The following is a 24,060-nucleotide window of genomic DNA, read 5'->3' as shown; positions in this document are numbered from 1 at the left end:
CTTTGAGTCTCCTTTCATAAGGCAGGTTTTCCATTCCTCGGATCATCCTAGTAGCCCGTCTCTGGACCTGTTCCAGTTTGAATTCATCCTTCTTGAACATGGGACACCAGAACTGCACATAATATTCCAGATGGGGTCTCACCAGCGCCTTATATAAGGTACTAACACCTCCTTATCCCTGCTGGAAATACCTCGCCTGATGCATCCTAAAATCGCATTTGCTTTTTTAACAGCCATATCACATTGGCGGCTCATAGTCATCCTGCTATCAACCAATACCCCAAGGTCCTTCTCCCCCTCTGTCACTTCCAACTGATGCGTCCCCAACGTATATCTAAAATTCTTATTATTAATCCCTAAGTGCATGACCTTGCACTTTTCACTATTGTATTTCATCCTATTACTATTACTCCAGTTTACAAGGTGGTCCAGATCTTCCTGAATAGTATCCCTGTCCTTCTCCGTGTTAGCAATGCCCCCCAGCTTTGTGTCATCCGCAAACTTTATTAGCACATTCCCACTCTTTGTGCCAAGGTCAGTAATAAAAAGGTTAAATAAGATCGGTCCCAAAACCGATCCTTGAGGGACTCCACTAGTGACCTCCTTCCAGCCTGACAGTTCACCCTTCAATACGACCCGCTGGAGTCTCCCCTTTAACCAGTTCCTTATACACCTTACAACTTTCATATTCATCCCCATCTTTTCCAATTTGACTAACAGTTCCCCATGTGGAACCGTGTCAAACGCCTTACTGAAATCGAGGTAAATTATATCTACCGCATTTCCTTTATCCAAGTAATCTGTCACCTTCTCAAAGAAGGAGATCAGATTGGTTTGGCACGATCTACCTTTAGTAAATCCATGTTGCAATTCGTCCCAATTACCATTGACCTCTATGTCCTTAACTACTTTCTCCCTTAAAATTTTTTCCAAGACCTTACATACTACAGATGTCAAGCTAACAGGCCTATAATTACCCGGATCACTTTTATTCCCTTTCTTAAAAATAGGAATTACGTTAGCAATCCTCCAGTCGTACGGCACAACCCGAGTTTATCGATTGCTTAAAAATTCTCGCTAACGGGCTCGCAATTTCATGCGCCAGTTCCTTTAATATCCTCGGATGGAGATTGTCCGGGCCCTCCGATTTTGTCCCATTAAGCTGTTCAAGTTTGGCCTCTACCTCAGTTGCGGTAACATCCACCTCCATATCCACATTCCCGTTTATCATCCCTCCATCATCGCTAAACTCCTCACTAGTCTTATTAAAATCTGAGGCAAAGTACTTATTTAGATATTGGGCCATGCCTAGGTTATCCTTAACCTCCATTCCATCCTCAGTGTATAGTGGCCCCACTTCTTCTTTCTTTGTTTTCTTCTTATTTATGTGGCTGTAGTACCTTTTACTATTGGTTTTGATTCCCTTTGCAAGGTCCAGTTCAATGCAGCTTTTAGCCTTCCTCACTTTATCCCTACATGTTCTGACCTCACCAAGGTAGCTTCCCTTGCTAATCCCGCCTTACTTCCACTCTCTGTAAGCTTTCTGCTTTTTCCTAATCCCCTCTCTGAGTTGCTTGCTCATCCAGCTTGGCCTACAACTCCTGCCCATGGTTTTTTTCCCCTTTCTTGGGATGCAGGCTTCCGACAATTTCCGCAGCTGCGACTTAAAGTAATTCCAGGCCTCCTCCACATTTAAATCCACAAGTTCCTCCGTCCAATCCACTTCCCTAACTAATTTCCTTAACTCTTTAAAATTAGCCCTCGAGAAGTCAAAAACCCTAATCCCAGATCTACATTTGTTTATCCTTCCATCTAGTTTGAACTGAATCAGCTCATGATCACTTGAACCAAGGTTGTCCCTTACCACCATTTCTTCTACGAGGTCCTCACTGCTCACCAACACCAAATCTAAAATGGCATCCCCTCTCGTAGGTACTTCAACTACTTGATGAAGAAATCCATCTGCTATCACATCCAGAAAAATCTGACCCCTATTATTCTTGCAAGCACTCGTCCTCCAGTCTATATCCGGGAAGTTGAAGTCTCCCATAATCACACATTTCCCCTTTGTGTTTACTTCATTAAAGACATTAAAGAGGTCTCTATCCATATCCAAATCAGATCCCGGTGGTCTATAGCACACCCTAAGCACTATCTCAGGGGAAGCTCTAGTTGCTTTTTTACCCAGTGTGATTTTTGCCCAGACAGACTCTGTCTTATCCATTCCATCGCTTCTTATTTCATTACAGTTAATCTCATCATTGATGTACAAGGCTACTCCACTACCTTTGCCTTTCTTCCTGTCTTTTCTAAACAGCACATAGCCTTCAATACCTGTACTCCAGTCATGAGTACTATTCCACCAGGTTTCCGTTATCCCTATAATATCCGGTTTCACTTCCTGCACCAGTAGCTCCAGTTCCTCCATCTTGTTACCTAGGCTCCTCACATTAGTGTACAGACATTTTAATTTTTGGCGTTTGGCATCAGTGACATTCTTTCCCCCGTCGTGCACAGACCTTCTACCACCAGCATCACCCGTTACTCTGGTTTCTACTCCACTATTCCTCCTTGGATCAATTCTTTGGTCCGCAAGGGTATCCCCTCTCACTTTGTTTACTTCCCTCTCCAGGTTATATTCCGGCGTGGAGATCTCCTGAACATCTCCCAACCAACTCCCCCAACTTCCTAGTTTAAAGCTCTCTTGATGAGGTCGGCGAGCCTCCATCCTAGAATTCTATTTCCCTCCTTACTTAGATGAAGTCCATCCTGAGTGAACAGTTGTCTATCCGTAAACGCTTCCCAATAACCGTACATCCCAAAGCCCTCCTTATAACACCAATGCCTGAGCCATCTGTTGATAGCCATAATCTTCTCACTCCTTCGTCGCCCTGCTCTAGGAACCGGCAGAATCCCACTGAAGATTACCTGAGCCTCGATTTCTTTGAGCGTCTTCCCCACTCTGGCATAGTCCTCCTTGATACAGTCCAGCGAGTAACTAGCCGTATCATTCGTTCCCACATGAAGGACAATCAACGGATTCTTTCCCGCTCCCGCTAGGATCCTATTCAGCCTCAGGTTCACATCCTGTATCTTAGCCCCTGGCAGACAGCACACCCTTCTATTCTCCTGATCAGGTCTAGTTACAGGCCTGTCTATTCTTCTCAGTAAAGAGTCTCCAATCACGTAGACTTGCCTTTTCCTGGCGACAGTGTGATTCTCCGGTCTATCCCCCACACTAGCTGGCCGCAAGTCCTCTCGATTTGTATTCGCCCTTACAATCCTCCTAGGGCTCATACTTGGTGTTGCCTCCATTGACTCCTCCCCTCCTTCTGCAGGACTAGCTGCTCGTCTCTTTTTCCTTGCCCTCTCTCCTTCAGCAGCCTGCTGTGCTCCATCTTCATTTTCCAACTCAGCAAACCTGTTCCTTAGTTCTATTTCTCCATCGCTGGCCCGTCTTTTCCTCTGCCTGGGTCTCCTAGTCACATGCTTCCACCATCCACTTTCCTCACCCAGCAGCCCCTCCTCAGAGTTCTTTGGTCCTGCTTCTATCCGCTCGTCTGAGCTTATCCCCTGTGCCTCATCATGTCTGTGTTCCATCATCTGCTCAAACCCCCTTCTAAACTCAGCCAGAGTTTCCACCTGCATCTCCAGTCCTCTTATCTTTTCTTCCAGCAGCTCTATCAGGCGGCACTTCATGCAGACAAAACTCCTTTCAGGTGCCCCCTCCAGGACCATGTACATGCCACAGCTACCGCATCCAGTCATCCTCAGTGTATCTCTACCTGCTGCCTCTGCCTCAATCATACCCTTCCAACTCTGTGCCTGGCAATCCACGCCTCACACCGCACCACAGGCCACCAACAAGCCCTGGGCTGCTGGCAGACCCCTGCCCCTTCCCTTGTCTGACTTCCTGGTTTCTCTGCCTTGGTCTCCCCTGCAACCTCCCCCTGGAAACTCCCACTGAAACTCCCCTGTTAGCAGCTCTGTTTGCTGGCTCCTGTGCCGCTGCAGTTGTCTGAATAAACTGATTAAGTTAACTCGGACTGAAGAGGTTTACTCTCATGCACACAATTGCCAGTATCTTCAAGTGCTATTTTAATAGGTAATCTCTTTCTATTAACTTATTTTTTTGTATTCATCATGTTTACTAAGATATTGAGGCCAAGATTCTGATATTACTACTCATAATGATTGAGTAGCACCTTACTCTGAGAGTGGTCCCAACTGATTCCATGTATTACACAAAGAATAAAGTACTACTCAGCATTAGCAGGGATGTTAAAATCTGTTCCACGGTTCACTAAACACTACTGCCCTAATCAGAACTGCTCAACTGCATATCATAGACCATATACTGCTAAGTCAGCGGAGACGCTAGGTCACTTGGTAGAGTCCTATGTTTTTGGAGCAAGAGGCTTAAGTCCTTTTTCCTCTGTTGCCGTGACCCTTCCTGGGTTCTTAAACTATCCTCTGTCTCCCCAGTGCCCCAACTACAGCCGCTTGCCAGTCTCTGTTTAAACCAGGGAAGCCCCAGTCCAAACAAGACTGCACTACGGCAAACTTCAGGAAGTCTGTTAGACAGGGACAGTATCTCCTTAGGAGTGAGCAGTTCCATCTCTCAGTTAGCTATCACCTGTAAATCTTTCGTTCTCCTTGACTCCTTGCCCAATTTCCCATTCACTTGGCAGCAACAGGGCAATCACAGAGGACATGTAGAAAGAAAGATACATAGATAGTTATCTGAAAAGTACCTCCCTGTGAACCTTATTAGGTCCATGACTTACTGGAGAATCTAGGGTGGATCTGCAGAAAAAGGCAGATGGGGGTGTTGAGAGAAAGGAGGCAGGGCATGTGGAGGGAAATGGGTGCCCAGGGAAAGGGTCTTTTCTTTACGCTAAACTTTAGTTAGTAAAATGTTTCAACATGGGTAAAAGGTTTCCCTTACATTACATCCCCATAACAATATCCCACTAAGCTATCATTCCCAGCCTCCCTAATGTACAGAGACATTCAAAGGTATGAATAAGGAGAGTCCCACTGCAGTGAGCAACTTTGCTATGGTCTGCTTTGTTCTGTCTGTCACAGTAGAGCTGCTTTCCCACAGTCTTTACACATCAGGTGCATTAAAAAAAAAAAAACAACACATGGAAATCCTTATCCAAAGCTGTGTTAAGTTATAGTTAAGGATATTCAAGAGTACATTTTCTATCTATCTAACGAAATCACTACAAATGAAGGAAATCACCACTTAAGGTAATATTAACATTCACACCACAGCTTACCACCCAAAAAATCACAATGCCCACAAAAATTAATTCAGATTCCTCATGTCTACATAAAACAAACTTTCACTTCCAGCATTCGAATACCAACAATGTACCCAACAAGATTCTCTGTAATCTCATTCATCTGCATAACTCTGACTTTTTTTTTTTTTTTTTTAAGGTAGAAACAAAACAGGACACAGTTCTTCATTACAACTTGTTACTAAGATCAGAATTAATGCTGCTTGTAGAGAAATAACTATTAGAATTCTCAAAGTTTTGAAGTTGAAGTGTGCTTCAACAGCAGAAGGATTGTGTTGTTACTACACAGGATCCAGATCGTACCATGCGAGGACTGGTACTTTTTAATTTGTGTCAATTTTGCTGAAATGTTCATTTAGGAAAGAAAAATAGAAAACGTATAAAGATATTTCAACATTTTCAAAATGAAACCTTTTGATTGTTTCGTTTGAATGTTATTAGTTTAAAAAATTCCTTAATTATTTTTAAATGGCATGTATATTTAAAAATGGTCAAAAGTTTTATTTAACCCAAATTATTATTATTATACTTTTTGATTCCCTCAAAATTTCAAAAATGTTGGTTTTCAGTTGAACCCAGTTTTTTTAAACACTTTTTGAAATTGCCAACAAACCAAAAAATATGTTATTTAGCCAGCTTTAGTCAAGCCTGACTTGTAATCATTTCTAGATGGTGAGACGATGAAAGCACACATTATTTCATCCCCATTAATGACTCCTCAAAGCAAAAAAAAAGAAATACAGAGAGATCTGGGTTTACTTGTTTCCTGTGGAACCTGAATGCACATTCCTATTACATGGAAGATTCTATAAATAATATAGATATACCTCACTTAAATTAGGGTTGAGCTACAGGCACATTTTCAGTATGCTGAGCAATACCCTAACACAAGCGCCTTTTTTTAAATAACTCAGCTACAAAAGCAATTACTCAGCAATACGCTATGATAAGTAAGTTCCCTGGGGCAGGGACAATCCTTTTGTTCTGTTTCTACAGCACATAGCACAGTTGGGTCCTGGTCCATGACTGGGGCTTCAAGGCACCACTGCAATGTAAATAATAATAAAATCCACAGCAGAAATAGACCAGAAAGGCAGACATTTATACCAGTGTTCACTCTCACAGATTACAATCAAGATATGGTATCAAGAATGTGATAACAAATCCCTCCTTACACAGACATCTGGTGAAGCCTGTTTAAAAAGTGCAAGGTATTTCATCTTGAATATTTTCCACTAGCTCCATGGTTGGGTTTTATTATTGGATTAAAATGGAAATCTCGAGTAAACACTGATTCCTCTTTCCACACACAGATTAATTAAGGTACTTTTGTGTTTCATTTTCTTACAAGGACAGTCAAAGAAATACTCATCAGCATATCCTTACAATCTTAATAAAGTTATCTATAAAAAAATCAGAATGCCTAGGTTTTAACCATAAACACACACAATTTAAGCTTCTACACAAACAACGAAGTTTCTATATCGATATGAATACAGAACTTAAAATAGCGCAAAAAGCAATAATTTAAATACTTTCTTCAAAAACACAATGTGCATCATACGCTATTTCAGAAGTTAATGTGTCCAGTTCACTGCAGGGAATAGAATTAATGCAAAGAAACCTAGTAAAATAATTGTTTTTAGAATGTCAGGCTTCAAAAGCATTCATTTAATACTTCATTTATTGGGATATTTATTTAAAGGATGAAAAACCTGCTTCTACAAGTAGCTTAATTTATTAATGGCTAAATATGAAAAATCTTCTTGCTGTTGAAAGTATTACATATGGGTAAGAGCCTTTGATATAACAATATTTAATAATAATTTTATATTTAAAAAGCAAGCAATGTGTAATTTAATTCATCACTATGTTTAGATATAATTGTTCTTAAGCAATCCAAAATCACTGGCAGTTTTCTCTCTAGCTGCTTTGGCTGAGCTATTTCAATGTTTACATAAGCAGCTATATCACTATTTCTTTTTATAGAGCCGCAGAGTAGTTGAGCATGTAACTAACTGGAGGGCCAGCTGCACAACCCTTAGTCACATGCGTAGTGTCATTGAAGTCAAAATGATCACACAAGGGACAGATTCACCAACATGAGTAAGGGCTGCACGATCTAGTCTTTCAAAATAAAATACAACATATGTTCGTTATAATTAGATAACTAACAACTTCAAATTTTAACAAGTACACTGTAAAACCTATCAAATATATTGAAAGCATTAGTTTAAGTAAATAAATAAAATATAGAGCTTATTTAATGAACACACAACATTTACCTGCTGTTTCATTATCTTTATCTGTTCTTTTTGCTTCCGCTTTTCTTCAGCAGCCATAATAGCTACAAGTAAAACAAAAAATGTAACATCAGCAGAAAATGACTGAAGAACAGTAACCTAATATCGACAACTCTAAAGCTCATCTGCAAGTATGCACAATCTTTTAGAGGTTTACTACTTACCTTGCTGTTTTTTTGCTTCTTTGGCAACTCGAGCCTGTTCCTGCTTCTGAAGTTTTCTCAAAAGCTTTATTTGTGCTGCTTGCCTAGCTATTTCTGTAAAACAAAGAGGAAATATTAAGCACATAGTCATAGCACTGTCTCACAAAAGAGATCTAACTTATGCGTTCAGACATTTTCACATAAAGAAAGAGGAGACAAAGAAAATAGTGAGTTTATCTTGCACAAATTTATCCCGAAAATGTTTAAATATAGAATTCTTATACCAGGATCTCTTTTATAAACAAATACCTATAACAGCTTCTCAAATGAACATGGATGCTCTCTGTTATCTACACAAAAATTTTGTGTAATTCTGAAAAACGAAAATGATTTACTTTCAATCAAAAAATACCGACCCACCTCTGTCTCTTTAGAAGTTTATATAGTTTATAATCCTTTTTGAACAATCCCATGAGAGAGTTCAGATAGCACATAATACATAGTACACTCTCATAAAGCTAGATTTTGCCACTCTTTCTCATGTTGATTAGTAAATCTTACTCTTTGAATAGTTCTGTTAATTTTAGTGAGATTATTTGCGAAGTAAGGTGGTACTCAAGTGAGTTAAATTTTCAACCTGAGTCACAGACACATTACTTTTTTTCATTCTTGTTATTTTCCCTTAATCTAAAAGATAAGTAATTTAGACTAGAAGTATATGGCTGCTCTCTGTATATGAAAAAATGTAATAAAATTTCAGGGTACAAGATGAGGATGTAAAACAGCAGAGCTGAAAATGAGTGACATAACAGTGAAGAGGTCTACTGGTTAAAAAAAAAAGAAAAAAAGAAAAATGTCAGTTTATGGACGGTTTATCGTGTAACCAAAAAGAGGAATATTTTAAGTGTATTTTAAGTGAATACATCAGTATTTCATGTAAAAGCTATTGAAAACTGAAAAAAAAAATCAGATGCTGAATTACAGAACAGTGATATCTGAAATGCCTGAAAAACTTATGTTTTCCCACAGAAATAAGAGAGATGACGTATAAGGATTTAAAGATGCAGTACAGACCAAAATAAACTGTTAGCGGGTACTGTATATATAGGGTAGGATTTTCAAACACATTCAGGACTGATGTAACTCTGCTTCCACCGAACTCAGTGCTTAAACTCCAGTTGACTTCAGTGGGAACAGAGTTAGGCCAACACTAAGTGCATTTTCATATAGCCATCTTAGAATCATGGGGGTGAGGGACAAAACCAAACCAAATTCTAAGGAATATTTACACAACCTATAAAAAGTTACCATCTACCCATCCAGGTATTTATAACACACACTGTATAGGCATCTCTCTGCAGAATATGAATGCCTTATAAATTCTTCATGTAAGAAAATGTATGGCCAGTTCAAAGAATTAGAACATGCTTAAGAAAAATTCTGGATGCCACACATGAAATGAGCCTGAAGCCCCTCCACTAAAAACACTTTTTTCTTTGAAATTGACATATCCAAAAACATGGAGACAAAGAACAGTTGATAGGAAGAATGACAAAATGCCTCTGATTGGACTAGCAGTTCCTAGTCTATACCATTATTAATTAGTAAAAAGATTCTGAAAGATTGAGATCACAAAACATCAGGTCGAAATGGATTTTACTCTCAATGCTTAAGAACCTGAGTGGGGAAAAGGAAGCCAAGGTAGACTTTAACAGGCATAATAGGTCCAATAGTACATATAAAGAACCTCCTGTAGCCATGGGCTATGAGAATCATCTGTCCTTGAAGAATGGAGAAAAGCAGACAAGAGAGTGCCTCCAAATACCTATCTGCTTGCAAGGCCTCTTTCAGTGTAGTATCTGGACACCTCTATGAAATCTCAAACAACAGGAAAATTTGAAACAGGGCACAGGGAGGGGTGTCTTTTAGTAATACATTGAAGTCACTAGTGAGGAAATAGTCACTACTGAGGAAATGTATGCCAATTTGCTCTCACCCTGATACCATAGGTAGAGGGCTGAAAAAGGAGGCATTGTGGTTTAGTGGTCGGAGTGCAAATCAGGAGATCTGGGTTAATTCTGGCTTTGAATGGGCAAGACACAACCTCTCTAGCATCTGTTTTTGCATTTGTAAAATGAAGTGGATATCTACCTTCACAGGGGTGTCATGAGCCTTAAACTGTTAATATTTGTAAATTGCTTTGAGATTATCAGATTGAAAGCAATATACAAGCAACAAGTACTATGGTGCTTAGTGGCCTCTAATGAGACAGAAAATGATCTAGCTACCTTACCTGATATCCAGCCCCAAGCCAAAAATACTACCTACAACTGGTATCTTTAAAAATGCATCCTCTCTGTTTGTTCAGGCAGAACATTTCAATCATCTCCAATGACTGGTTCTTTGTTGTGTAATGCTCTTTGCAGGCACAGAGAAAAAAGGCACAATGAATCTCTCAAAGAGGTAGTAAAGGCTTAGATATTTTAAGTATGAATCTTGTGCAGCACCGCAAACAGACAGCATATGTCCACATTCACTATCTAGGCCAGATCAATCATGAAACTCTGGAGGAAAAATAACCCTGAGCCTTAAGAGAATTTTGTAGAATATTAACTTTTTTTAGGAAAATGTGACGCAATTTTGAAGAACAGTGCTGCGATGAAGGTTACATGCTTGATGCTTATATTTAGGATCAGATTCTCATATCCTTATGTATTTTTTAAAAAATTGTCAGTAGTACCCAGATTTCCGCTCTTATTACACTGTACAAATCTAAATAAAGTTAATATTGCCCAAGCTTATTCATTTATTACATACACACATACACCCCCTCTTCACCTCTCTTTAAAGCATGCTTATGCCTACTTGGCTTTAAACTGAAGGTCAAGGTCACACTTTTGACAAGATTTCGAAAAGCAACTTGCAAGGGCGTACAGTAGCAGAAATACATGGTAATAATTGCCTTTAAGAAAATCGAACATCATTACTTTCAGGTTGTAGAAACTATAACAAATTTCTTACCTTGAGCTTGCAACTTCCTTAAGAGCTTTGCATTAGTGTTGTCTAAAAATTCAGTGCTACCAACATTTGGAGGTCGGCCTTTGCGACGCCTCATTCTTGATTCTTCTCTAGCACGCTGTCTATCTGGATTTGGTGGTCGTCCTCTACGACCTTCCATAGCTCTGATACGAGGAATGACTTCCTCTTCTTTCAGGAGACACCACTGCATACCCTTTTAATTAACATATTTCATAGCCATTATAAATAAAAGTGAAAAGAAAACAAAAACACACATTCACAGATCTGGTCAGACATGCAAAAATGCATATGTCTATATATGTAAATATATTTACACAAAAACATGGAAGTCAGTATTAGAATGACAGCGGTGACACAGAGCAATTGCATAGATATTGTGGGATTTATCAAAAGCATTTTCACAATTTACCACTACAACTTACAAGATCTCAAAGCTAATTTACTTAGCAAAACACCATTTGTTATTACATATGTGACACTACTATATTGCTTCTAGTTCTCTCTTGCCTAAATAGCCCAATGCTCAAATTATTAGGTTAGGCAGAAGAACAGATTTTCCCTTAGCCTGTAAACTTCAAATTTAACTACTACACCTGCACTTATCCATTAATCAATGTGATGTTTAAAAATCTGACAGGCTAAATGTAAAGACCATTGTTTTCCTGAAATTTATAGAATATAAGAAAAACAGTAAAAGCAGGAGAACTAATTGTGATTTTTACTTGTTACTTTTGGAGGGTTGGATATTTCAGTTTTATAACAAATAAATTGAAAAACCACAAACTCATTTCTACCATGCGATTTTATTTAGTAAACTTTAGTTTTCACCTACTGTGAAAATTAATTTGTCAGTCAACTAAAATTAAAAACTAATCAAAAGTTTTCAAGTAGTTATAATCTGCTCTATGACCTTAATTCAAAGCTCTGGAAATTGTAGTCTCTTGAACAAGTTAAGAAGCACTAAATTCAACCCTTTTTAATTTTTCATGGCACCTATCCTCATCCTAAATTCCTGTTGCTGTAATACCAAGAGGTTAGTTTTTAGATAGCTTTCATTTAATTGACACAAGGGGGAACCTCATATTTTGTCCGTTAACTAAAACGGTTGCTTGATCTATTTGATCTTGCTTGACTGAGCTTGATCTATTTGGAACTATGGTATCTCTCACTGCTTTTCCAATTTTTTTGGAATGATAGGAAGAAATGATAGCTAAGAATACTTCTGGGAGCACATCATTATTTACTTAATGAAAGCTTGTCAAGGACTCTGAAAATGTCTGCCAAAGCAGCTATGAAGCCAGTCACATCTACTTTTTAAAAAAATACAGTTGATTCGCAATACTGAATTTGTGAATTAATAAGTGCACAAACAATAAAATCAAGCATGATCAACCACAAAATGTGCTCTGTTCATTTATTTTGTCAATTATGTTTTAATTATTTATGCTAACATTTCATAATATGTTAAGAAATGTTTCATAGAACATTCTGTAAAAGGAACATTTTAATAACCAGACCCTCACATCCAAAAGTAGCTGCTAATAGAAGCTGCACTGATATTTTTCAAATCTCAAATCACTATGAAGAAAGATATCACAAGAATCCATACTGTACTTAGCATGCAGCTCTTCCAAGAGGCATACATTAACTGATATCCAGCACCAAGTGCAGAATCCATCCTTGTTAAAAACTGACTGAAGACTTCTCAATCCAAAATCAGTATCTGTACCACTCGCGCCAAAGAAGTACCTTAAATATCTGTCAGCAGGAGTACCATTTATAATATATATAGTATATTCTTTTTCAGGTATCTAATATCTCAGGGATCTCTCCCTGTAGTTCATCACCGACTATTTGTCTTTTTGAGCCATGTAAACAAGACTAAATATTGTCTCTCTTTATTGTCCATACCAACCAGCAACCTAGCAGACAACTTCTCATATGCTTATTCATGAGTGAGAAAAAGAAAGCACAATAAGATTCAGAAACAGAAGAACAAAAATCAATCATAGTTCAAGGCTAGTCCAGACTGTGCTGTACTGGTGTTTGCTCTCCTTTCGTACTGTTTCCAATAAAGGACACCACAAACTGAGGGACACCTACATTCAAATACGTTCACCTTTGAAAAATCCTTCATCATTAAAGATAAGGAAAGCCATATGGATTCCGCTTTTCCATGCCATATTTGATTCTATGGACAGGATTTTTCCACTGGCGTAAATCAACATATTACCATAACAGAAGGAAAGTTGATTTACATCAGATATACTCTGCTTCTGTATCTATATTATCCAGTTTTTTAGAATGCAGGACATGACATTGTTTTAAAACAAGAGTCTAAAGGAACACTCTCTTTTTGGTCTTCTTGAAGTATTGAAGAATGTTGGATGAGTAAGCACAAACTGGGAAAAGGCCGGCTGAAATCTCATTGTCAATTACAATCATTTTAGAAGTTGCTGAATTCTGGGAACCATTGTTTATTCAAAAACAGGAATCTGGCTATTCCATTTAGACTCCTACGTAGTTTAGTACCAACTTTCAGTTTCACTAAGATTTTACATTAAGATAGCTAAATCAATGTAAAAGCACACTTTTTTGCTGTGGAGACTTAGCAAGACTATTCTAACTTATTTTAATCTTATTTTAAGTAATCGACTCTTAGGGCTGTTATATAGCTGAAGATTGCTGAAGTGCAAATCATTCTATCCCATCACTCCTACCAGCCTTGACACTACTCATATGCAAGAGTAACCCCCTATGTCTTGTGATGCTCTAACACACCTGAGGATCCGGATGAGAGTTCCTGGGACCCAGTCTAGCATTTAGATCACTAGCCAGCACATATATATCTATAGACATACTTCTCTTTTTTGTTTTTAAACAGACACAGCAGAAGACCTATTCCCAGGCAGTGGATAAAAGTAATCTAAATGATATCATCAAAGTACGTATTTCACAGCTATAACATAACATAAGAGGTTTTAGGAACCGGAAAATGAGGTGACTTACGTTTACAGTAACAAATGTTCTTCAAGGTGTGTAATCTGTATATGTATTCCACAGTTGGTGAGTGCATGTCCAGTGTACACACGCTGGAGAATTTTTTATGAGCAGCACCCCTAAGGGTAGTGCATGTGACATTCCACAAGGGCATAAAGGGTGAGAATCCATGGTCTCAGAGCTCTATAGTAGCAGCCACAGAGGTAAGTAGTGGAATATGTATCTCGAAGAACACCAGTTACCATAAAGGTGTATACCCTCGTTTTCTTCTTAAGAGTGCTAGTCTGTATGCATATTTGTGACTCCCAAGCAGTTTCCTGTCACTCGAGTCACCTAAGAGACATCAGAGTATGGACTGCAACACACATCATGTGAATCTTGCATTGTCACTAGCAGCCTACACCAACATACAGCATTTTGTGAACATGTCAGTCCACCTTCATCCTGGGTCCTTTGCACTGAGGCCACTGGGTGGCCCTGGGGATGCAGCAGTGATGGGTCTAACCTCAGGTGCGTGGGTGACAGTCTTAACCTGCAGGTTCGGATAGTACGACAATCCCCATGGGGCCACCTGCTCTACATTCCAAAATCAAAAAACATGAGACACACCGGTGCCTAGAACCGGCGATCCTCATACCGCATCATAGCAGTATCTGGCTCTCCCCTAAGTCATGGGTACACACCTTTTGACTCCTTGGGAGACATCAAGACTGCTGAGTCCTGGGATCAGGCTGGGGACAGCTGTTGGCTGTCTTGAGTCAGAGGACAGCAGTCCTCTGGAAAAGATTGTGCCCATCCCATGAGTGCAGGAGGGACATGACTGGGTGCTGGAAACATTCAGGCCACAGGGTCCAGGAATCTGGAAAGCATCAGGAATTAGTATGACGCATATAAGTGCAGGCCCCAGAGATAAGGCCCTGAGTGGTGGAGCCCCAGCAGGTTGGTATAGCAGTGACTGCGCAGATACCTGAAAGCATGCTGAAAGCATCAGGATGGCCAGTACCAAAATCAAACTTTTACTAGGTAGTGAAGTAGCCAGTGACCACTCTGACTTCTTGGTACCAAGAAGGCTTATACAGCTGTGGCAACTCGGGGTGGAGGGTGCAGGCTCTGGTGCTCACGGAATGTTTTCTAAGTTTTGAGGCATCCTTGGTGTCTGACAGGCTGTTAGTTTTATGTGGTCTTTATTTTGGATCAGGGGAGGGTGATCTTGGACTTCTTCCTCAAAGGCTTCCAGTCCAAGTCTGCCCTGTATCTGACGCACCCGCCTAGCAGAGTCCTAGATCCTGGGCTCCAATCCAAGCCCAGACACCTACACAGCAATGGAACAGTCATGGAGCTCATGCCCTGTGAGCCAAAGTCATCTAGCATGAGCCAGTCACTGGTGTCTAGTTGCTGTGTAGACTTATCCTGTATATCTTCCAGACAAGGCAGCTTCAGACAGTTTTGAAGTCTACACTGGGGCCGATTTCAACAACTTTTGTTCCCCTGCGGGCCTATATGCCTGGAATCTGGAGTTGGAGACCAACCTCACTGCCTGCTCCATGAGAAAAGCCTCAGGCATGAAGCGCTGGGTCCACTTCAAGAAAGACCTGCAGATTTCACAGTACCCCCAGGCATGTCCTTCTTGAGACAAAAACAGACACCTCATGTGTCGGTCGTTCAGAAACACAACTGCTTCGCACGATGGGCAGTTCTTAAAGCCCGGGGAATTGCTGTGCTTGAGCATAGTGTCCCACACCACCTGCAACCTTGCGGAAGGGCCTCTTTCTCCATGTGGCTTCCATGTGCACCTATCTGACTAAACTCACAACACTAGCTAGCCAAAGCAGAGGTAAATTTGAGGAGAGTTGCTCTGATATATACCATGAGCAGTAGAAAAGGAACAGAGACATGGCAATACATGGAGAGGAAGGTCCTATGTGTCACACACCCCCAGAGAATTGTCTAATCGGCAATATCTAACGCATATACATGAGATGTGTGCTCACCAACTATGGAGTATGTATCTAGACTAGCATTCAAGAAGAAAGAGTTCCTCCAACCCAACAAGTTTACATTTTAAAAACAAATCTTAATCTCACTTTTTTGCTACCCCTCCCTTCTTTCTCCATAGAAAAACATACAGGCATTTTTAATTCCTTAATTATGGCAAGAAGGTAGAGATTCCACAGATAAGAATGAATGATGGTTTCTATCCTTAATATTATATACTTCAGTTACTTACCTCTATAACTTATTCCGTGCATCTATTAATACTTTCACGAAGTATCTTGGCTCAAGTCCCTGTTAATCTTAAGCTAGAAAACTAGGAGTTATGTACCCCTTTTTTTAGAAAACTGGTACAAGTCTAAAAATGTACTGTAAATGACAACTATATCAGTTCCTTTCATAATATAGAAATCCTTCATTATGTACCTAAAACATTCTTTGTTTTCAGTTAGGAAAAAAATCTCTGATTGAGCTAAAAAGAAACTTTAGGAGATTACTATGCTTTCAAATTCTTTTTTTAAATTCACTGTACTGAAAAGCACTAAGAAATACCATTGTTAATACAGTAGGAAAATATAGGTGGATTTCAACCTGGAAAATTTAGATTGGAATGTTCTACTGTCTACAACTCATCAAACCACATTCTGAATTTTATAGTATAGTTACCTGAAGTTATCGTTTATTCCAAATTTGCTATTGATATGGTGCTTCTGGATTTTATTAAAAAATGACAGAGCCTAAAAATATCTCCAAATCATCTTGTAAAACTAAAATTATTTTTCATATCAAGAAAAACTTCAGAAAAATCTATCACACTGAAGTCACTGGCAAGAATTTCAGTAAGTGCAGGATCAAAATCATAAATAGTTTTCCATGCATCTTTTTCCATCTTTCCATTCGAATTTTGCAGTGCTCACAATCAGATGAGACTGATACAATAACCTGGATTATGATATGTCAACGAACTCAAAGAAAGGCAGAGACAAGAACATGAAAAGTAGCAGTAAAAGGCCAAAAACTGTAGAAAGTGGAGGAATCAGCAGATTAGCAAATTCCTGGAATAAAACTGATAATTTTTTATACCAATAAAGATACAGATGAAGTATTGGAACTTTCATTATTACAACAGGACACTAAATTTTAGTAACCTACGTACAGATACCATTTTCATTAAGTACTAGTTTAATTTTTTGTTTGACTTACTGTAAGTGGTATGTTAGCTGTTATCAGTTTAGTTCAAATGTTTACATGATAATCTAATTAATTAAAATCTGATACATGAAGTATAAATATAATTTTAGAGCTTCTTAATCATACTAGGCCTTTAGGCAATATATTCTCTTTAATGCCATATTTTAAAAAATATGTATGGATTAGACTAGAAACACAAAAATATACACACTAAAAATTACCTGATTCAAAAGCTGGACTGATGCCACATGTAATAAAAATGCTAATGTGGAATGCTAAAATTTATTTTTGTCATTAAAAAATAGATGTAAAAACAAATCTGCTAAATCTAGTGGGTTGATTTTAAGAGACAACCTAAGTCTCTAGTAAAAAAAAAAAATCTAGACTTACTATTTAAAATGTTTACAGTTTTAATAGTATTTCAGATAAAAATCAAGAAAAAACAAATATAAGATTCACATGCCAGTTATGTCTGGAAAGTGCAAATGTTCATGACCTCAGTTTGAAATGGATCAGATTAGTCTGTGCTATCCAATGCAGATTGGCATACTTTAAAGTTAGGTAACATAACACTCACAAGTTACCTTCAACACAGATAAATTACAAGAAAAATGGTGGTAATGACACAGAAATAGACATTGTGTAATCACATTGCACACCAACTATATTAGTCTCATGCTTTGTAAGTACCAACAGGTATAGAATAAAACTAGAAGCAGGATCTGGGCTTGTAAGCATAAACATATATAGACATATATAAGACAACATACATATAGTGTACACACACACACACACAGTGTAAGAACTTGAAAATATACAATAACTTGTATGATTATGTATGACAATTTAGCTACTGTGAACAAATAACATTACTCTCACCAAAGATGTTATCCCAAGCACACCTATGTTACAATAAAAAAAGCGTCTCCCTAGTGACTAAAGGATAAATTACTTACCTATAATTATTGTTCTCCAAAGACAAACATCCTGTACAGATCCACTATAAGTCTAATATCTCCAGAAGGCAGATATTGCTAGGGCTTTCCAAGATTCTGAAATGGCTCCCTCCTCCACCCAAGATGAAGATAGCAGCTTTGAGTTTCAATCTGAGGAATCTGCAAATTCTTTCTGTTTGCTTGTCAGGATTTGGTCTTTGACTAAGTCAGTGTGCATTATCTAGTTACATATCAAGCATCACAGTTTAGCTTCTACACTGGAAGCAAGGGGTTGAGGGGGAAGGAGCAATGCTTTAGTGGTGCACTTTAGAAAGAAATCTGGATGAACTAGCCACAACTTCTCTTGAAGTTCCTGAGGCATGCACATTGCAGAGCCTGTTCTGCCACCCTCCCATGTGGTACAGTGTGTGCTCCTTCCCAGCACCCTACCAGTTCTGCTATAAGGTATGGAGTAAAGATAAGGCCAGGTCCCAGTTCTTTTAGACCAACCAGCAGTGGAGCTAGGAGAGAGCAGTGTTTGCATACCCAATAGTATTTAGCATTTTACCTGTAAGGGTGCACAAGGCAGGAGGCCTCTTGTGCCCCCATCCCCTTGCCCACCTATTATACGCTGGGGACAATCCAGCCATAAGAATGTACATGTGGAATCTGAGATCACTGGAAATCTCAATGTCTTTTAACAGTGTATCATGGGAAGGTGTCATCTGGGTGTGATAATAGTGCTGAGGCCATTTATACCACCATTCTGAACAGAGCAGTGTTTGCTAATACCTACTTCTTGTGTTTTAGCCTCCCCTTTCATGACATTTTTCTTTCTCTTAGTAAAACTGCTCTGACCTGTGCAGAGTAAAAATTGGAATTCTTGAATGATATTTAGAAGAGGTTTGGGATAATTCATTGCCCAGCCTTGTGACTGAACTGTGGTCCTTCCTCAGTTCCTCCTTTCTGAAGCTTTGCAGTCCCAAAGGAGGGCAGGGAGTGCAGTACATCCCACTAGATAGAAGGTAAGAGGTGTGGAAAGAAGTAACTAAGGGTGGAGACATGTGAGATGGGAAGAATATAACAGATGAAAAAAGAAAAAGAAAAAGAGGGGTTGACATGATGTCCAGGAAACTAATAGGTACTTAAATCAAAGAACTGAGGTTCAATAGCAAGGTACATACCTACATGATTTATTGATCTTGACTTATTCAATCGTGGGTTTACAGTGGCTGATGTACAAGGGGCCTACAACATTAGCTTCCTCAATGGGCCAGAAGTTAGCCAACGCCACCCCAAAGTGAGCGATCTGGCATGGCTTCAGTTTTATTACAAACGTTTATGCATGTTTTGTAGACGATGTATAATCCTACAGGGACTCAACTGCCTTGGCAAGGTGTTTTGAAATTCCAGGAATTGTAGAGCGCATTTTCCTGATGTCTGTCCACATTCATGTGGTGATACCCAAGGAAGAGTTATTTTTAACAATAAGTAAATATATTCACTGACATGAGATCACAAGAAAAAAAGAAAGTCCCTAAACTGGACAAAATAGATGGCGGTGTCACACAGTTCAATCATAAATTTATTCTTCTGTGAAGTGGCTACTTTATCCACATAAAGCAAAGCAGAGTTCTGCCACACTCAAGTAGAATGTTTGTTCATACAACTGTGCATAAAAACTGGATCCTTCAGAAAAGCTAATACTGTAGTCTTTACACAGTAAATAGCAGTGTTTTAAGTATGTATTTTAGATACCCTCGACGGATAAAAATATGAAAAGAACCATGCTACACACATACACAGAATTTCTACAGCTATGGAGTTTGTATAACACAATAAGAAAAAATTTCTACTCTAAGTAGTATCTGAACATGTCCTCTTATAAAATACTTAGCTCAAAGCACCTTCTTATTAGACAACTATAATTTCAGAGCTGATCTTGGGATATACTGAGCACCTACAACCTCCTGCTGAAGTCAGTGAGAGCACAGATTTTCAGCACCTCCCAGGATCAGACCCTCAACTCTCAACAGAAGCTACTGTAAAGTACTATGTATGACTATAAGAATGAATTCACTAACAACAGGCAGTGTTCCAGCGTGTAGTAAAAATTACTTCACCTAGATTTATGTTACTACTCCTCGGATCAAAGACTTTACTTTTTAAAAAGTGGATACCTGCAGTCCATCTCTGGCTTCATAGAAGTCACCCACTCCTATTTTTGCACTGAAGCTGAAATTGTCCCTTGAGATATCCATTATTCCATTTCTGCTGAGATACTGAAAAAATCACATATTTTTCCACTTCAGGCTTTAAACAATTACAACCCAGCTTTGATGTACAGCTAACGTCAGGAGTCAAATGTTTTGCACATTCTATCAAGGGGATATGCCTCTATAGGTCAATTTAGAAACAGGTTAAGGTACATTAGCTTCACAAGACATTTTGTATCAAGGAACTTTATTTGAGGAAGAAGTGCATTTTTTTATTGTACACATGCTTAATGGTACCAGAATGCATACAAATTGAAAAAAAGTATGTACCTTTACCACTTCAGGATACTGTCTTAGTTTCTTTCCACATGGTGCATAATACGCTACTTCTCCTTGAAGGCGACCACCAAAATTCCTTATTCGTGTTTCTCTTTGCCAGCTGCAGTAATAGTAAATTTAGGTGTGTGTTAACACTCATTTCTTGAACTAATTTATAAACATTAATTTATTAATTTTACATTCAAGTCAAGAGACAGATATATAAAGTGATTAAGGCAGAAATATGAGTAGGCAAAAATGGCATTGTATTAGGATACTTTAGCAAAAAAAATATACATTTTAGCATTGTAATGCACATACAATTCTGGGAAAGTGAGCAGGTTCTGGCTCATGAATCATTAACAGAACTACTACTGAATTTTCAGTTGCAAAACAATTAAGCAACATATCTTTACATTTGCAACTAAGCAAATTTGTTTTGGAAGTAATTGAAAGATAATACATATGAAGGCTGGAATTTTCAAAGGGAACAGAAAGTGTCACTGAAAGTCAAAGGAGTGCTTAAATCCATGAGTCCCTTTGAAAATTCTATGTCAAATTCTACAATGCCATTTTTTAACACAAATGACCGTTCACTTTACGAAACACTATATGCAATCACTTTCCAAATGCTCTTCAAGTAAATATAAAACATACCCATACTCTAAAGGAATACGCAACTCTCGCTCGTCTGTTACTCTTCGCCTTTTTGAAGTACCTTAAATAGAGTTTAATTGATTAACATTGGAAAGCAATGAGATGACAGAGAATCAGTTTACTGAAAACATGTATTCCATCACTCAGATCCACAAACCAGAAGAGCAAACACATTTTATCAGTCATGTATACAACCACACCAACTAATTTGTACGTACTACTTTTTCCACTAGGCTCTCTCCAGTCTTATTTACATTTATTTCATATGTCCTTTCTCAGAGTACCAGCTTTGGGCAAAAAAATAAATACATGGACACTGCTTTCTAAGAGCGTGCACTTTTGATGCAAGTAAACTAAAGACAGAGGAGCAGTGGAGATTGGATACAGGAAAGCAAGGCGAAACAAATCTTTTTAGGTGATTGACTAATGATATGGTGGACAAAAAATAACCTTTGATTCCAGATTGGTGGATCCGAGTAGGCAGAAAGTCTTACACCATATACTAAAGAAAACATTTAACATAAAACGTACATCAGCACCATATATAAACAAAATACAGACAAACATGGGCATGCCATTTTTGCACGGTGTGTAAACTTATGTTATTAAATAAAACAAGTGCCAGCCAATCAGAATGCTGAAGAGCAATATAAAAGACAGTTACTCACCTTTGTAACTGTTGTTCTTCGAGATGTGTTGCTTATATCCATTCCAATTAGGTGTGTGCGCGCCGCGTGCACATCCGTTGGAAGATTTTTACCCTAGCAACACTCAATGGATCGGCTGGGTGTCCCCTGGCGTGGCACCACTATGGCACCGAATATATGCCCCTGCCGACCCATCCGCTCCTCAGTTCCCTCTTGCCGGCTACTCCGACAGTAGGGAAGGAGGGCAGGTTTTGGAATGGATATGAGCAACACATCTCGAAGAACAACAATTACAAAGGTGAGTAACCGTCTTTTCTTCTTCAAGTGCTTGCTCATATCCATTCCAATTAGGTGAATCCCAAGCCTTACCTAGGCGGTGGGGTCGGAGTGAGATACTGCAGAATGTAGAACAGCTGAGCCGAAGGCTGCGTCCTCTCTGGATTGTTGCACCAGGGCATAACGGGAAGTGAAGGTGTGTACTGAAGACCACGTAGCTGCTCGACATATCTCCTGGATAGGTACTTGAGCTAGGAAGGCGGCCGACGAGGCCTGAGCCCCGGTAGAATGAGCGGTAATATGACCCGGAGAGACATGAGCTAGATCATAGTATGTATGCACGCCGTTATCCATGACGAAATTCTCTGAGAAAAGAAGGGTAGGCCTTTCATCCCATCTGCCACTGCCACAAAAAGCTGGGGTGTTTTGTGGAAGGGTCTCGTTCGGTCAATGTAGAAGGCGAGCGCCCTACGGACGTCGAGGGAATGCAACTGCTGCTCTCTACGAGATGTATACGGTTTTGGAAAGAAGACCGGGAGGAATATGTCCTGGTTAAGATGGAAGGCCAAGACTACTTTAGGGAGGAATGCCGGATGTGGACGTAACTGCACCTTGTCTTTGTGGAACACCGTGTAAGGTGGGTCCACCATCAGAGCCCGAAGCTCAGAGACTCTCCTAGCCAATGTGATGGCCACAAGGAAGGCTGTTTTCCATGACAAATATAGGAGCGAGCAGGTCACCAATGGCTCGAATGGAGGAGTCGTAAGTCTCGTCAGGACCAAGTTGAGGTCCCAGAAAGGGGCGGGGCGTCGTACTAGGGGGTATAGACGCTCCAAACCTTTGAGGAACCTCAAGACCATAGGGTGGGAGAAGATAGAATGAGTACCTTCTCCTGGGTGGAAAGTAGAAATAGCTGCCAAGTGCACTCGCAATGATGAGATAGCGAGGCCTTGCTGTTTAAGATACCAGAGGTAGTCCAATATAGTGGGAATGGGAACCTCCGTGGGTGTTACATTCAGTGTTTGACACCAGCAAGAAAATCGCTTCCACTTGGCCAAGTATGTAGACCGGGTGGAAGATTTTCTGCTACCCAGGAGTACTTCTTGCACTGGGGCACAGCAATGTAACTCCGACTGGGTTAACCATGCAGGAGCCACGCTGTGAGATGGAGGGATTGCAGGTCTGGGTGGTGAAGCCTGCCGTGGTCCTGCGTTATAAGATCCTGATGAGGGGGCAGAGGGATCGGGTTGGCTATCGAGTGGTCCAGCAACGTGGTGTACCAGTGCTGTCGGGGCCACGCAGGGGCGATCAGGATCAGGCGAGCCCTGTCTCTGCAGAGCTTTAAGAGAACCCTGTGCACCAGTGGGAAGGGTGGAAAGGCGTACAGCTGCTGGTTCTTCCATGAGATTAGGAAGGCGTCCGATATCGAGCCAGGGGCGAGACCTTGGAAGGAGCAGAACTTCTGGCACTTCCTGTTGTCGTGGGAAGCGAAGAGGTCTATGTGGGGAAAGCCCTACTTCTGGAAGATGGAATGTAGAATGTCCGGGCGAAGCGACCACTCATGAGACCGAAAAGATCTGCTGAGATGGTCTGCCAGAGTGTTCCGGACCCCCGGGAGGAACGATGCTACAAGGTCTATCGAGTGGGCTATGCAAAATTCCCATAATTGGATCGCCTCCTGATAAAGGGGGGAGGATCGAGTCCCTCCCTGCTTGTTTATGTAGTGCATGGCCGTTGTGTTGTCGGTAACTGAAACACAACGACCTTGCAGATGTTGTAGGAATGTCTGGCATGCCAGGCAGACTGCTCTCAGCTCCCAGACGTTTATGTGCAACGCTAGCTCTTGAGATGACTAGAGGCCTTGCGTGCGACGATGGTCTAGATGAGCCCCCCCAGCCGAGAGACGACGCGTCCATCATTAGGGACACTGAGGGCTGCCTCGGATGGAAAGACAGTCCTGCACAAACCATGGAGGGTGTTAGCCACCAGTTGAGGGGGTCTAAGATGCTCTGAGGAATGGTGACCACCATGTCT

The 24,060-nt window shown here is 40.0% G+C and overlaps 1 protein-coding gene across 4 annotated transcripts in view; it reads right to left on the bottom strand.

Annotated features, from left to right (window-relative positions):
- The window catches only part of BAZ2B (bromodomain adjacent to zinc finger domain 2B), a 276,520-nt gene that overhangs the window by 80,185 nt on the left and 172,275 nt on the right, over positions 1–24,060 (bottom strand). For all 4 annotated transcript variants that reach the window (XM_050969152.1, XM_050969151.1, XM_050969150.1 and 1 more), the window contains 6 exons: positions 21,104–21,164; positions 20,459–20,567; positions 20,093–20,194; positions 10,777–10,987; positions 7,777–7,869; positions 7,595–7,656 (listed from right to left, as the gene is read on the bottom strand). In XM_050969152.1, the coding sequence (XP_050825109.1) occupies positions 7,595–7,656; positions 7,777–7,869; positions 10,777–10,987; positions 20,093–20,194; positions 20,459–20,567; positions 21,104–21,164 (638 nt within the window). The remainder of the gene's footprint in view (positions 1–7,594; positions 7,657–7,776; positions 7,870–10,776; positions 10,988–20,092; positions 20,195–20,458; positions 20,568–21,103; positions 21,165–24,060) is intronic.

Source organism: Gopherus flavomarginatus, chromosome 10 (assembly GCF_025201925.1).
Source record: "Gopherus flavomarginatus isolate rGopFla2 chromosome 10, rGopFla2.mat.asm, whole genome shotgun sequence".
Classification (NCBI taxonomy): Eukaryota; Metazoa; Chordata; order Testudines; family Testudinidae; genus Gopherus; species Gopherus flavomarginatus.
The sequence above is the reverse complement of the archived record's forward strand: the minus strand, read 5'-3'. Positions and strand labels throughout refer to the sequence as shown.